Source organism: Cervus elaphus, chromosome 21, assembly GCF_910594005.1.
Source record: "Cervus elaphus chromosome 21, mCerEla1.1, whole genome shotgun sequence".
NCBI classification, from domain to species: Eukaryota; Metazoa; Chordata; class Mammalia; order Artiodactyla; family Cervidae; genus Cervus; species Cervus elaphus.
In genome coordinates, this window is record NC_057835.1 from 20,724,540 (window position 1) to 20,739,142 (window position 14,603).

Here is a 14,603-nt window from a genome sequence, read left to right on the forward strand (position 1 = left end):
TGACCTTACTAAGAGGCTGACCTATGTTGGATACACATTAATGCATAAACTCCGAGAGAACCAGAAGTTTGTTCCGTTCCACAACTGTCCCCCAGCTAAAGCTTAGAAGTTTGGCAAGGAGTAGGTGCTCATCAAATAGTTGATGATTAGAATGCTTGCATGCCTGACTTCTAACAATGATTCAAGGATGGATAAAAGATTCAAGGATGGCATTTGGAAAAGGAAGTGCATTCTTCTCCGGCATCCGTTCCTCCTCCTGAGTTCTTTCCCAGATGTTATAATTAACAAATAAGTTACTGAGCATCTACCGCGTGCCAGGAATACCACGGGGATTCTGGGCTAATTAAGGCAGGCAGTCCTGGGTCCCATTAGAAGCGCAAATTTCCCAGCATAAATCAGGCCCTCCACGCTGATCCTAATTGAGACCCCTGTCCCCAGGACTGGGAAAGGAGGTCTCGAAGATCATCAAACTCAAGCTACCTGCGTTTATCAGAGGTCATCCAACCCCGGAATCACGAGCAGGGTAAGAACCAGAACCCCCGTGCGGTTCCCCGCACCCCCTCCCGAAACCCTCCCCAACAGACCCGCAAACGCCTCTCCGAAGCCGCGGACCCGCCCCTCGCCAGCCTCCATCCCCCTCCAGCGCGCGCCTCCTCCCGCCGCGGCCTGTACCCGTCCCGAGTGGCCGGGGATGGCTTGCGGTGCCATATCTTGCCGCTCTCCTTGCTGCCCAGGTCTGTGCTCTGCATGTCGCAGCTCCCGCGCGGCCGCCGCCGGGCCGGACAACGGTCCCGGCGCCTTCCCAGCAGGCGCCGCGCTCCCGGCCCGGGAAACTTGAAGCGCCGGCCGAAGCAGCAGGGATCCTCGCGTGGATCGTACCAACCGCGCGCAGGACGCCGATATTTCTATTTACAACTAATCGGGCCTTCCCTCCCAAACTCCGCCCAGCCGACCCTTCCCGCTCCGGACGATGGAATCGGCCAACGACCTTCTCCCTTAGGCTCCGCCCCCTTACGCGGTCCGCCTCCCAAAGCCTTCTGGGAGTCGTAGTTTTCTGCAGGTGTAACATGGGCGCGTGGTATCGCCTTGGGAATTCCTATCTCTGGGCTCCTCGGTGGGTTTTAGACTCCCAAGGGAAGCAAAGAAAATAATTTTCCCCGGTGGCCCCGGATTGTGTTTCACATTGCGTTTAGGGATTAAGAAGTTGTACAGACAACTAATAGAGAAGAAAGGGCCCAAATGCATGGAGAGTTGAAGGGTTCCTTTTATAGAGTATTCGGGTTCAAAAAGAATCTTGATAGTCTGCTCTTGTTGACCTTTCCACCGTCGTCATGAGTGTTGTTTCAATTCCATAGTCTAGTTCAGTTCAGTGGCTCAGTCGTGTCCGACTCTTTGCCACCCCATGGACTGCAGCACGCCAAGCCTCCCTGTCCATCACCAACTCCCGGAGCCTCTCAAACTCATCTCCATTGAGTGGATGATGCCATCCAACCATCTCATCCTCTGTCGTCCCCTTCTCCTCTTGCCCCCAATCCCTCCAGCATCAGGGTCTTTTCAAATGAGTCAGCTCTTTGCACCAGGTGGCCAAAGTATTGGAGTTTCAGCTTCAGCATCAGTCCTTCCAACAAACATCCAAGACTGATCTCCTTTAGGATGGACTGGTTGGATCTCCTTGCAGTCCAAGGGACTCTCAAGAGTCTTCTCCAACACCACAGTTCAAAAGCATCAATTCTTCGGCACTCAGCCCTCTTTCTAGCCCAACTCTCACATCCATACGTGACTACTGGAAAAACCATAGCCTTGACCAGAGGGAGGCTCACTATTATGGGGTCCAATTCACCAGACATGCACCAATAAAGCAGTGTGATCAACAGTAGATTGTGTTGACACCAGAGAAATTCTTTCTGAAGACTGTTTACTTAGAACTTTCATAGCGCTTTGTTGTTGGTGTTTTGTCACTAAGTTGTGTCAGGCTGTTTGTGACCCTATGTGCTGGTAGCCCGGCAGGCTCCTCTGTCCATCGAATTCTGCAGGCAAGAATATTGGAGTGGGTTGCCATTCCCTTCTCCAGGGGATCTTCCTGACCCAGGAATTGAACCAGAGTTTCTTGTGTCTCCTGCATTGGCAGGGGAGTTATTTACCACTAGTGCCACCTGGGAACTAGGTATCAAACATGCTTCCCTGGTGGCTCAGATGGTAAAGAATAGGCCTGCAAGACGGGAGCCCTGGGTTCAGCCCCTGGCTTAGGAAGATCCCCTGGAGGAGGGCATGGCAACCCACTCCAGTATTCTTGCCTGGAGAATCCTCATGGACAGACGAACCTGGCGGGCTACTGTCCATGGGGTCACAAAGAGTCGGACTTGACTGGGCAACTAAGCTCAACAGGTATCACTCTTCTAGTGCTTGAGGAATATTAACTCATTTAATTCATTTAATCCTCATAGCAAACCTACAATACTGATAGTACCTTTGTCCCTATCTTTAGTGCTCTGTGAGGTAGTGTTGGTTTCCTGAGGCTGTGGCTAAGACAATAGAAATTTATTCTCTCACCATTCTGTAAGCCAGAGTCTGAATCAAGTGTTGGCTGGCTGCTCCCTCCAGGGGTTCTAGGGAAGACTCTGCGCCGCCCCCCCCCCCCCCACCTTTTTTTCTCTTTCAGCTTCTGGTGGCTGCTGGCTTCCTTGGTTTGAGATCACATCTTTTCATTCTCTGCCTTCATTTTCACCACACCCTCTCTTTTCCTCTACTCTCCATCTCAAATCTCCCTTTACTTTTCTCTTATAAGAACACCTGTCGTTGGACTTAGGGCCCAACTGGATAATACAGGATAATCTCAAGACCCTTAATTTACTTACACCTGCAAAGACCTTATTTCCAAATCAGGTATCATCCACACATTCTGGGGATTAGACTGTGGGTATGTATTTTGGGAGCCTACTGTTCAACCCACTGCAGGGAGAAAAATCACTTTTTCAAAATTACATGTGTCTCACACAGCAAACCATACATTTCATCAGTATCAGAGACAAATCTGCTGAATAGTTTGCCTAATGACTCTGCTGTAACCTGCCGGCAGCTCAGCTTGTATGGGTTGTCACGGCCCATGTGACCATTCAAGTCAATTTCAGATACGAATACAGAGGTTTCTATATTACAGATGTTCTGGACACCCACTTTGCACTCACCTTTGGATTTAGTTGGGCCTGGCCTGAAGGTCAGCCTGGTAATTGAAGAGATGTGCACCTTTCCAGTCATTATAGTCTCCCAATTTTAATAACCCAAGTTGGCAGACCAACTTGAAAGTGAAAGACGCTCAGGTGTGTCCAACTCTTTGCAACCCCATGGACTATATGGTGCATGGGATGCTACAGGCCAGAGTGCTGGAGTGGGTAGCCATTCACTTTTCCAGGGGATCTTCCCAATCCAGGGATCAAACCCAGGTCTCCCACATTGCAGGCAGATTCTTTACCAGCTGAGCCACAAGGAAAGCCCAGGAATACTGGAGTGGGTAGCCTATCCCTTGGGTTATTAAAATAAATAATAAAAATATTTATTAATAAATGTCTAAAATTTTAATATTTATTTTAAAATAAATATTTAAAAATTTTTATTTAAAAAAATATTTATTTATTTGTCTCCGCTGGGTCTTAGTTGCAGCACAGGGGTTCTTCATTGTGGCATGTGGGATCTAGTTCCCTGACCTGAGCCCCCAGTCTAAGCCACTGAAGCACCAGAGAAGTCCTTCTAGTTTCATCTTGAATCATTACTTAGTCAATAACTGATGCATCCTATACATATATACATATATATTTTTTCAGCTTTACTGATGTGTAATTGACATTGAATAAACTGCACATATTTAAAGTGTGTAATTTTATAAATTTTGACATAAATATATTCCTGTGAAACCATCACCATAATCAAGATAATGAATACATCCATCACCTCCAAAATCTTCTTCCTGACTCTTTGCAATCTCTTTTTATTCCTACCCCACCCTATCCACAGACAACCACTGATTTGCTTTCTGTCTCTTAGATTAGTTAATCTAGAAATTTACACAAAGGAGTGTTAACTAGGTAATTTTTTTTTGAGGGGGGTGGTCTGGCTTCTTTCATTCAGCAGAATTATTTTGAGAGTCAACTATGTTGTTGGGTATATCAGTGGTTCATATTTTGTTATCACTGAGTAGAATTCGATGGTATTTATATACCACAATTAGTGGGTATATTCACCTATTGAGGAAGAAAGCTGTTACCAAGAAAGCTGTTATGAACATTCTTGTGCAAGTCTTTGTATAAATATGTTTCCATCTCTGGCGAGTAAATTCCTAGATGTGGAGTGGCTTGGCCACATAGTAAGTGTAGGTTTAACTTTTTAGGACAACATCAAGCATTTTCAAAGTAGCTGTCATTTTACATCCCCACCGATACTGAGTAGTGTAGGATATTTTCAGGTGCTCTGCATCTATGAGAAGTCTGTGTAATTATAGCCATTTTAGGGTATTATGGTACCTCGTGGTGATTTTAATTTCTGTTTCTAGAATGACAAATGACGTTCAGTATCTTCCTGTGATTATTTGCTTCTGCATATATCTGCTCAGATCTTTTGCCTGATTTATAATTGGGCTGTTTATTTTCTTGAGTTTTGAGGATTCTGTATATGTTCTGGATATAGGCCTTTTATCATAGTTAAGTTTCGCAAATATTTTCTCCTGTGTCTTGTGTTTTCATTCTCTTGACAGTGTCTCTGAATGAATAGAAAATATTAATGTGGATGAAGGGTTGACCAGGTCAGTCACTGTGGAAGGGATCCAAACAGGCAACAGTTGGGATGACACCGGTGCGTTGACACATTGTGTAGGAAAGCTGACATTGCACAGGAAAAGAGCTGTTTCATCAGTGAAACAGAAATGTGTGTCATGCTGCTCACTGACACAAAGCCAGGCAATGTTTTCCATTTCCGAGATGACTATTTGGCCCTGTAAGCAAAGGGGTTAGGAGGCCAAAGCCATTACAGGTGAACTGTGACATTGTGCACCTCCCCCCACCATTTAAACATGAGTCAGGACAGAAAAAAAACTCAAAGGGATATGCTCCGAGTTGCTTAAATAAATATTCATGCCTGGGGTACTCATAAAACATACATGAAAGCAATCCAGGGTAGTATTTCATGTGGAATCAAAAGGATTTGGCACCTACAGCTGAAATGGTACAGTATCAAAGCAGAGGAGAAAGTGTGATGTTGATCTTGACAGGCAGCAAGATCATTCCCACATCCAGTGAGAAACTACTCACATAGACTAGGGTTTCTAAAAGGCCTTCTCTTGACTAAAGGCAGGAGGGGACCAGAGGGTGAAGCTCTCGTTTCCACGGCAGAATGGGCAGTGGTTGCAAATTTCCTACCTTTTTTTTTTTTTTAAGATTTATTTATTTAATGTTTTGGTTGTGGTGAGTCTTTGTTGCTGCACTTGGGTTTTTTCTAGTTGCGGCAAGCAGGGGCTACTCTCTAGTTGCTGTATGTGGGTTTCTCACTGCAGTGATTCTCTTGTTGCAGAAGAGAAGCTCTAGCCCCCTGGCTTTAGTAGTTGTGTTGCACGGGCTTAGATGCAAATAATCTCAAGAGGAGGACTTCCCTGGCAGTCCACTGGTTAAGTCTTCGCCTTCCAATGCAGAGGGTATGGACTTGATCCCTGGTCAGGGAGCTAACATCCCATATGCCTCATGGCCAAAAAACCAAAACATAAGAAGTAGAAGCAAGTTTGTAACAAATTCAATAACTTACTTTAAAAATGGTCCACATCAAAAAAATCTTAAAAAAATAACCTCAAGACCATAGATAATAGTAAAAAGGAGTATAATAATTAAGAAATGATAAAATAAATAACTAATAAGGACCTACTGTATAGCACAGGGAACCTTAATCAATACTCTGTAATGACCCATATGGGAAAAGAATCTAAAAGAGTGGATATATGTATATATATGTATAACTGATTCACATTGCTGGATAACAGTAACTAACACAACTGTGTCAATCAACTATATTACAATAAAAATTAATTTTAAAAAAGAAATGATATGTTTTGATTATGTATTATCTTTTTTAAAATGTAATCTATTTCAACTTTAGTATAATTTAACATTTAATAATTGATTCAGAACATTCCACAGTTTGCTCTTGTAAGCTAACATGAGCCTGCTCCAACCCGCAGTGTTTCTTATTTTCAACTTGTTATTGTTGTTGTTGTTTAGTCGCTAAGTCGTGTCCAAGTCTCCATGAACTGCAGCACACCAGGCTTCCCTGTCCTTCACCATCTCTGAGTTTGCTCAAACTCATGTCCATTGAGTCAGTGATACGATCCAGCCATCTCATCCTCTGTCGCCCCCTTTTCCTCTTGCCCTCAATCTTTCCCAGCATCGTTTTCAGTTGACTACTGCTGTGTAATACCCTACCTCAAAACTTACTGGCTTAAAACAAAACTGATTTCCTGTTTTTCACAATCCTGTGAGTTGACTGGGCTCAGCTGAACAGTTCTTCTGCTTCATATGACGTAGCCAAGGTCACTCACGTTTGCATTCAGTTGAAGTTGATCTTGACCTGGAACATCCAGGATGACTTCTCTATCCGTGCTTCTCTCCATGTGGCCTCTGGTCCTTCAGGAATCTAGCCTGAGCTTTGTTCTGGCTCCCAACAGAGGAATGTTCCAATAGGACACGCTCAAACGTGTCAGTGTTTAACAAGCTTCTGTTTGGATCACCATGCCTGCCAATGTCCCATTGGCTTAAGTAGGCCACGTGGTCATGTCTGGACTCAGTGTAGATGGGAACTACGCTCGGGCAGGAATTCAGAGAGATGTGTTTTGTGGGAAGCTACTAATAAAATGGTTGACCACAGATGACCTCAGAAAATATCAGGGCACATTTGGAGGGAGTCCACACAGGAATAAATCATCTTTAAGGGGTGTTGAGGGGGTTGTCCTACTATGTGTGTGCGTGCGTGCGTGTGTGTGTGTGTGTGTGTGTGTGCGTGCGCTGAGGGTGTGTCGAGTTGCAAATGAAGGAGGGAGAGTGGACCAGCACCACACGTAACTCAATGGTTCTCAGCTGGGGTGAGTTTGCTCCCAGAACCCCAGAGGATGTTTGGCCATGTCTACAGACATTCTTGGTTATCACAACTGGTGAGCTTGTCATTTGCTGCCAGTCATCCTTTGCACAGGGAAGGCTCTCACCAACCAACAACTGTAAACAGCACCAGAGCGTCAATAGCGTCAAGGCTGAGAACCCCTGTGTGTGATCTCACAGCACCAATGTGGCTTGTTTAGTATGTGCTCTGTCTTCCCAACACATTTCCCCTCCTGCTGCTGACAGCACGTACAAGATATAACATTCTCTCAGAGCTCTCCAAATGCACGTTAGCCTGCTTGGATTGGCTTCAAACGAATGTGACAGATGTAGCCTTTCTGGCTCCAGTGCCTTGCCAGGCAAGCATATGCACGTTTTGCACATCACATCTGCAACTAAAATTCCATGACTAAAAGAGGACACACCTCCAACTCCCAGCAAAATATCTCACATGACTTTTCCTCCAGGTTTTCCGGCTCTCAGAACCTCTTGATATCTCTCTTTGCTCTCTTCTCCAGGGAAGCTAGTCTGTTCTTTTCCTCGCTGTGTTAAAGTTACATTTACCCTCTCTCTGCAAAGGGGTACTCACTCATTGGTTCAGTAAATGTCAATGAAGCGCCTACTGCTGGCCAGGGCTGTCCTGGGTGGTGGCATGCAACAGGGAACAAGAGAAAGTCAGTCACCTTTGCATGGCGCTGGCATGCTAGCTGGGGAGACAGACAACTAAAGAAAGAAATGATATCACGTTAGGCAGTGAAAAGTAAAGAAAATTGTAAGCAGGGCAAAGGGGTGAAAGCAATGGGGTGGGGTGATACTTTGATTAAGGGGTTTAGGGAAGACACCGCCTGAGGGGTGCTGTCAGAGCAGGGGACTGGACCCTAAGCAGGAGGGAGACACAAAGTCAGGGTCCTGTAACGTGTTCAGCACCGTGTGAGAGCTTTTACTTATTTATTTATGGCTGTGCTGGGCCTTCATTGTTGCGCAAGGACTTTCTCTAGTTGTGGTGCAAGGGTTTCTCTTTGTGGCGGCTTCACTGTTGCAGAGCACAGGCCCTAGGTGCTCAGGCTTTAGAGTTGCTGCTCCGCAGTTTGCGGAATCTTCCTGGACCAGGGATTGAACCTATGTCCCCTGCATTGGAAGGCAGATTCTTATCCACTGTGCCACCAGGGAAGTCCCATGTGGGAGTATTTGGTTTCCAGGGCTGTCACCAACAATCACAGACTCGGTGACTTTGGGTGCTTGCATGCTTAGTTGCTCAATTGTGTCTGACTCTTTGCGACCCCATGGACTGTAGCCCGCGAGGCTTCTCTGTCCATGGAATTTTCCAGGCACGAATACTGGAGTGGGTTGCCATTTCCTTCTCCAGGGGAATCTTCCCGACCCAGGGATTGAAACTGTGTCTCCTGTGTCTCCGGATTCGTTGCCCACTGAGCCATCTTAAAACAACCCAAAATGTATCTTCTCAAATCACCAGGAGGCAGAGGTCTAAAATTGAGGTACTGGCAGGGTTGGTTCTTCCGGAGGCTCTAAGGAGAGTCTGTTCCCTGCCCCTCTCATAGCTCCAGGTGGCGGCCAGCAAGCCCTGATGTCCCTTGTCTTGCTGATGCATCACTCGAATCTCTGCCCTTGTCGTCACATGACCTTCTCCCCTGTGTGTGTTGGTGTCTGTTTTCTCTTTTTAGAAGGACACCAAATCATTGCTAATCCAGTGGTTTATCTCACCCTAATCCAGCCTAGTTTCATTTTAACTTGATTACATCTGCAAAGACTCTATTTTCAAATAAGGTCACATTCACAGGGTACTGGGGGGTTAGGGCATTACTATATCTTTTGGGGGAGTATAATTCAACCCATATGATGATTGTTTGGAGATTATCACAATGACTGGGAGCACCACCAGCGTTTAGGTCGGGGGCAAGGATGCTTGGCTGACATCCTGCAGTGTATAAACTGGTCCCACACCCTTTGGAACATTACCGAGCTCTTCCTATAAATGAAAACTGGGTTTGGGATAGTTAAACTAGAACTGAACTCTGTTTTACGTATAAACATAAAGGATATTTACAGAGATTTTACATACTAAGTTTTCCTAGAGTGCAACTACCATTCTCATTCAGGCAAGATTGTACTTATTTCTTTCTCCTTTTTTTTAAATTGAAATATATTTCACATATAAAATTGTAAATTTAAGGTGTACATACTTGTTCTTTCTAATGTATGTGTGGGTGTATTCTTACTTCCTCTCCTACATTACATGAAAAATTGCATTATATATATATATATATGTATGTGTGTGTGTGTGTGTGTGTGTGTGTTAGTTGCTTAGTCGTGTCTGACTCCTTGCTACCCCATGGACTGTAGCTGGCCAGGCTCCTCTGTCCATGGAATTCTCTAGGCAAGAATACTGGAGTGGGTAGCCATTCCCTTCTCTAGTATATGTGTATACATATATATACTATTCTGCACTTTCTCTTTTTCACTCATCAAAGTATCCTGGATGTCACTCCATGTGTATTTGTAGAGATCTTCCTCATTCTTTGTTTACAGCCGCATGTTATTCTAACGTGTGAATGTACTATAGTTCACTCAATCTGTTTTCTATGTATAGAAATTTAAGTCCTTTCCAATATGTTCCAGTCACAAATAACACAATAAATAACCTTGCATGTAACTTTTTAAAAAAATATATTTTTGGTACTGTTGCAGGTTTATCTTCAGGTTGAATTACCAAAATTGACATTGTTAGATTAACGAGTAAATGTATATGTTGTTTCTATTGTAATAAATTCCCTCCCTAGGAGTACTAATTTTTGCCAATCTAATAGGTCAGAAATAGTATCTGAGTATGGCTTTAAGTTGCATTTTTCTTATTATGAGAAAAGTTGAATATCTTTCAATATATTCTAGGGTAATATAATTCTTGGTGAAGTATCTGTGTACTTTGTCCACGTTTCTGTTGAGTTTTTGGTCTTTTTTCCCCTCAGGTTTTACAAGTTCTTTATTTCTGTGGGGAATTAGTCTTTTATCTGTGGTATACCCTGAAACTATTTTCTTTCCGCTTTACCTGCTTTTGCTTTGGCCGCGCCGGGCTTTGGTTCCCCTGCTGTGTCCGGGCTTTCCCCAGCGGAGGCAGGAGGGGCTGCTCTGAGTTCTGGAACACGGACGGGCTCTAGGGCTCCCGCTCAGCAGCTGTGGCACATGGGCTTAGGTGCCCTGAGGTGTGTGGAATCTTCCTGGACCAGGATCAAACCCACATGCTCTGCATTGGCAGGTGGATTCGTAACTACTGTATCACCAGAGAAGTGCTATAATATTTGGAGCCATGTCTTTTGAGTTGTTTTGCAAACACTGAAACCCCCACCAGATGGAAGAAGTTAAGTGTACGGTGCCCACAAGCACATAGACCCCAGACCTGTTGGAACCAGAAGCCTGAGGATGGTAACTCCTGATTACTTCACCACCAACCAGTCCACGAGCTGACTATGCCCTGCTCCTTGAACACTATAAAACTCCTCACTACCCCCTCCGGGGTGGGACACACAGTTCTGAGGGCAATCGCCCACTGTGGCCCCCTTTGCCTGGCAAAGCAATAAAGCTATATTTTTTTTAAAATTTCACCCGAAACTCTGTCTCTGAGCTTCTACTCAGCACCAGTGAACAGAGCCTGAGTTTTGGCAACAATAGTGTGAACAGTAATGGAGCCGATGCCCACAAAACACAACCACAGAGCTTGGTAAACAGCAGGCTCTCAACAAACAAACAACAACCTTGATGTAGGTGGCAGGTAATACTGTTTCCCCATTTGAAAGAGTCAGCTAAGAAGTTAGTGACTTGCCTGTGGTCACACAATCAGCAGAGGACAGAGACAGGACTGGAATCCAGGTTGATTCTTCTACACTGTGTAGAAGGCTGTTTATTTAGTATACACACACACACAAATCAGAATAACAAATAGGACATGCTTTATACGCTATTTAGTAATCCCCTTGTCTCCCAGTCCAGTGTGCCAAATTTTAAAAAATTTCCCAATACAGGACCAGTTCTGCCAGGTATATCAGAGGTGAATTATTATTCTTGCCATAGCTTCTTCATCTACAAGACAGGGCTAACAAAACCCCCTTCCTACTAGTTAACATAACGATTAATTACATCTTCGCAGTGTACTTTGGATTTCTTGAATCTAGAAGGCAATTATATGGCAGGCGTTCCACTGGGATGGTGTTCCTATATAACTGTTGTGACAGAAAGGTATTTAAGTCATCAGTTCCCTGTCTGTCAGCGTCACTCAACAGCGCAGTGCTGAGTTTCAGCACTAGGCAGGGTTGTGTTCTCCATTGTTGGTCTCCCTCCTCCAATTAAAGAAAAGTACTTATTTGTTTGGCAGTGCCGGGTAGCACACGAGACCTTCCGGCTGCGGCATGAGAACTCATAGTGGCAGCATGTGGGATCTAGTTTCCTGATCAGGGATCGAACCCAGGCCCCCTGCATTGGGAGTGAAGAGCCTTAGCCACTGGACCACCAGGGAAGTCTCTCCCTCCAATTTTTAAAGTTCTTTTCTCTTTGTTTAAAGAAAAACAAAGTTTTTTTTTTCTTTCTTTGGATATAGCAGGAGAGACATAGTTCCGGTTATCCTAACCACTAGGCCACCAGGGAACTTCATAAATTTGTGTTTCTAAAGTCTGAAGTTGAATTTCAGACTGAACACTCTGAATCCTAGAACATGACCCAGCAATAAATCCTGACAAACACTGGGTGTATGTTGTTTTGTTCTTGTTTTTATTTTCCCCCTCATGCACCTCACTTACAGTTTCATCAGAGAAACCTTACTTAGCCCTGCACTTAAGCTAGATAACCCACTTTCTCTTACTGTACCTTCAATATGATGGGTGCACGTGTTCTAAGTCGCTCCAGCCATGTCCAACTCTTTTGAGACCATATGGACTGTAGCCCACCAGGCTCCTTTGTCCATGGGATTCTCCAAGCGGGAATACTGGAGTGGATTGTCATGCCCTTCTCCAGGGATCTTTCAGACCCAGGGATTGAACTCTAGTCTCTAATGTCTCCTGCATTGGCAGGCAGATTCTTTATCACTAGCGCCACCTGGGTTATGATGGGTAGTGGCTAAAAGAAAACGGGGAGAGATTTGGGAAGGAACCACAGGCAAATTTTTCAAATGTTGTTATGTATACAACATTCTTACTTTTATTTTATATCAAAAGTATCTTGTAAAGTTTGTACCTATGTACATTCCCACCAGCTTTGTACAGGTAAGCAGTGCGTCACATGTTAGGTTGGTCAAAAAGTTCGTTCAGGTTTTTCTGTAAGATGTTCTAGAAAGACCCAAATGACTTTTTGGCCAACCCAATATTTACTGCATTTGATATCCATTAGGCCCCCAAATATTGTATATGCTTCTTAGACTATGGAATATTTTGTACCTTTTTGTTCTGTAAAAACTGCTTTTGTTAATTAACATCGAGGACGTGGTGCTGAGGAATGTTCTCAAAGATAATAGATTGATTAAAACTTTGCAGTCTGAAGTTATATCCTGGTGGATGGAACACCCCATTCTTGCTGAAGGACCTGAAGAATATGGGTCATTCTGACACAGGCTGTTAAGTCCAAGTGCAAAGCTTTAGATAAGGAGTTTTCAGGCCCAACATCCTACGTTTATCTTAATTTTGAGATTTCCAAGGAAAGAGGACCTGGGATCAGCTTCTCAGCTTAGGCTTACGACTGATGTTAACACTTTTACACACAGCCCCTCTCTGTTCTATCAAAACGCTGCTTCATTGAAATTATACCAGAACTCTGCCCTTCCTTAGAATCCAATAATGACCTTAGTCTCTTTTGTTTGGCAAGATGCCCAGCTTCCTCGGGAGTGCATTCTGCCCCACCAGCAAATGAAGAAATCTAACCCTCTGGACTACAAGTGTGTTCCTACTGGTTTCTCTATTGGCTGACTGCATCCGTCTTAAACTGCACGTCCTGATATGATCCAGCCAACCAACATGGCTGTTCTCTTGCTCGCTGTACATCCCCTGATGGACAGTGCCTGCTTCACCTACACCTGACTCCCATGGCTGGCCGTCCTACCCCTGGCCCAGCTTCTAATCTTTAGATCCGAGTATCTTCCCCAGGATAGCTTTTCAAAGGGGCAGTGAGGGACATACTCCTCCGCTAGTTTCCCTGGTAACCGATGACCCAACCTGATGCCAATTTCCCCATAACTGGTAACTTCTCCCTTTCCCAAGTAGCGAAAATTGCTACCATGTCTTGACCACCGCCTGCCACATATGGTGAGGTGTTGCTCCAGGACCTTGCTTCAGATGTGTAAACTACCTCTATCCATTAAACAACTGATGTCTCCATGATTGAGTCTGGGCTCTTCCTTTGGTCTTTTTTTAAAAATTTTTTTCTTAATATATATATTATTGAATAGTTGACTTAGAGTGTTTAAGGTGCACAGCAAGGTGATTCAGTTATACATATAGACATATATTATTTTTCAGATTGTTTTCCATTATAGGTGATTACAAGATATTGACTATAGTTCCCTGTGCTATACAGTAAACCTTTGTTGCTTGTTGCATATCTTTTTTTTTTTAATTAGAAGCCTAGCATTCTATTCATACTAAGTTAAACAAGTGGAATCAAAATATCATACTTTTTTTTAGTTAGACAAAAATTCACAAGTTTTCTAAAAGATATATTATACATACTATTTATATAAATGTATACAAAAGCTTTTCTACTGTGCTTGATAAAGTCTTGAGAAAGAGTAACAACAAAAAGAGATGGAAAATTGGAAAACAAACTAAGTGAAATGGAAGCACTAAATATGAAATAGAAAAAGTGAAATGAACTGATAAAAGTAAAAGATCATCATTTCTTTGGTCTTGAAGCTGGGCATGTAAGGGACTTGTAGGGTCTGCAGGGTGCAGCCCAGCAATCCTACATCTGAAAACAACCAGAAAATATCTACTCTGCATCCTTTGATATATTCCTTTAAAAGCATGATGGATTTTCATCTACTTGTAATTTAAGTCCTACCCAGCAAACTAGATTGAGTCTTGATCATTTCTGCTTTCAGTTCCTTCAACAATCCAAGCCAGTCGGAGCTGTTGACTGAAGAAAAACTGCATAACCTAAAAGTCACAAGTTAGGTTTTATTCGAGGAATTTACTTCCCAGGTAATGTGAGTGGTAAAGAACCTGCTTGCCACTGCGGAAGACACAAGAGACACAGGTTCAATCCCTGGATCAAGAAGATCTCCTGCCAAAGGAAATGGCAACCCACTCCAGTATTCTGGCCTGAGAAACCCAATGCACAGAGGAGCCTGGCGGGGCTACAGTCCATGGGGTCACAAAAGAGCTGGACACAACTTAGTGACTAAACAACAACACAGCTCTGAAGAACTGCTCTGAAGAGCTAAGGGAGAAGTCAGAATGTACAGGAGGTTTGGCTGAAACAACGCAC

General features: G+C 43.9%; 1 protein-coding gene across 10 annotated transcripts in view; it reads right to left on the minus strand.

Annotated features, from left to right (window-relative positions):
* Positions 1–14,603, minus strand: part of TBC1D31 (TBC1 domain family member 31) — a 78,999-nt gene that overhangs the window by 63,262 nt on the left and 1,134 nt on the right. For 3 of the 10 annotated variants that reach the window (XM_043880444.1, XM_043880445.1, XM_043880443.1), the window contains exon 1: positions 673–1,120. The exons of 1 other annotated variant lie outside the window; for it this stretch is intronic. Coding sequence is in view for 4 of the 9 variants with exons in the window: in XM_043880436.1 (XP_043736371.1) it covers positions 673–749 (77 nt within the window). In the remaining 5 variants the exon portion in view is untranslated. Of the gene's footprint in view, positions 1–672; positions 1,200–14,603 lie in introns of those variants that run through there. 6 more of the 10 variants (XM_043880446.1, XM_043880440.1, XM_043880439.1 and 3 more) reach the window with 6 other exon arrangements.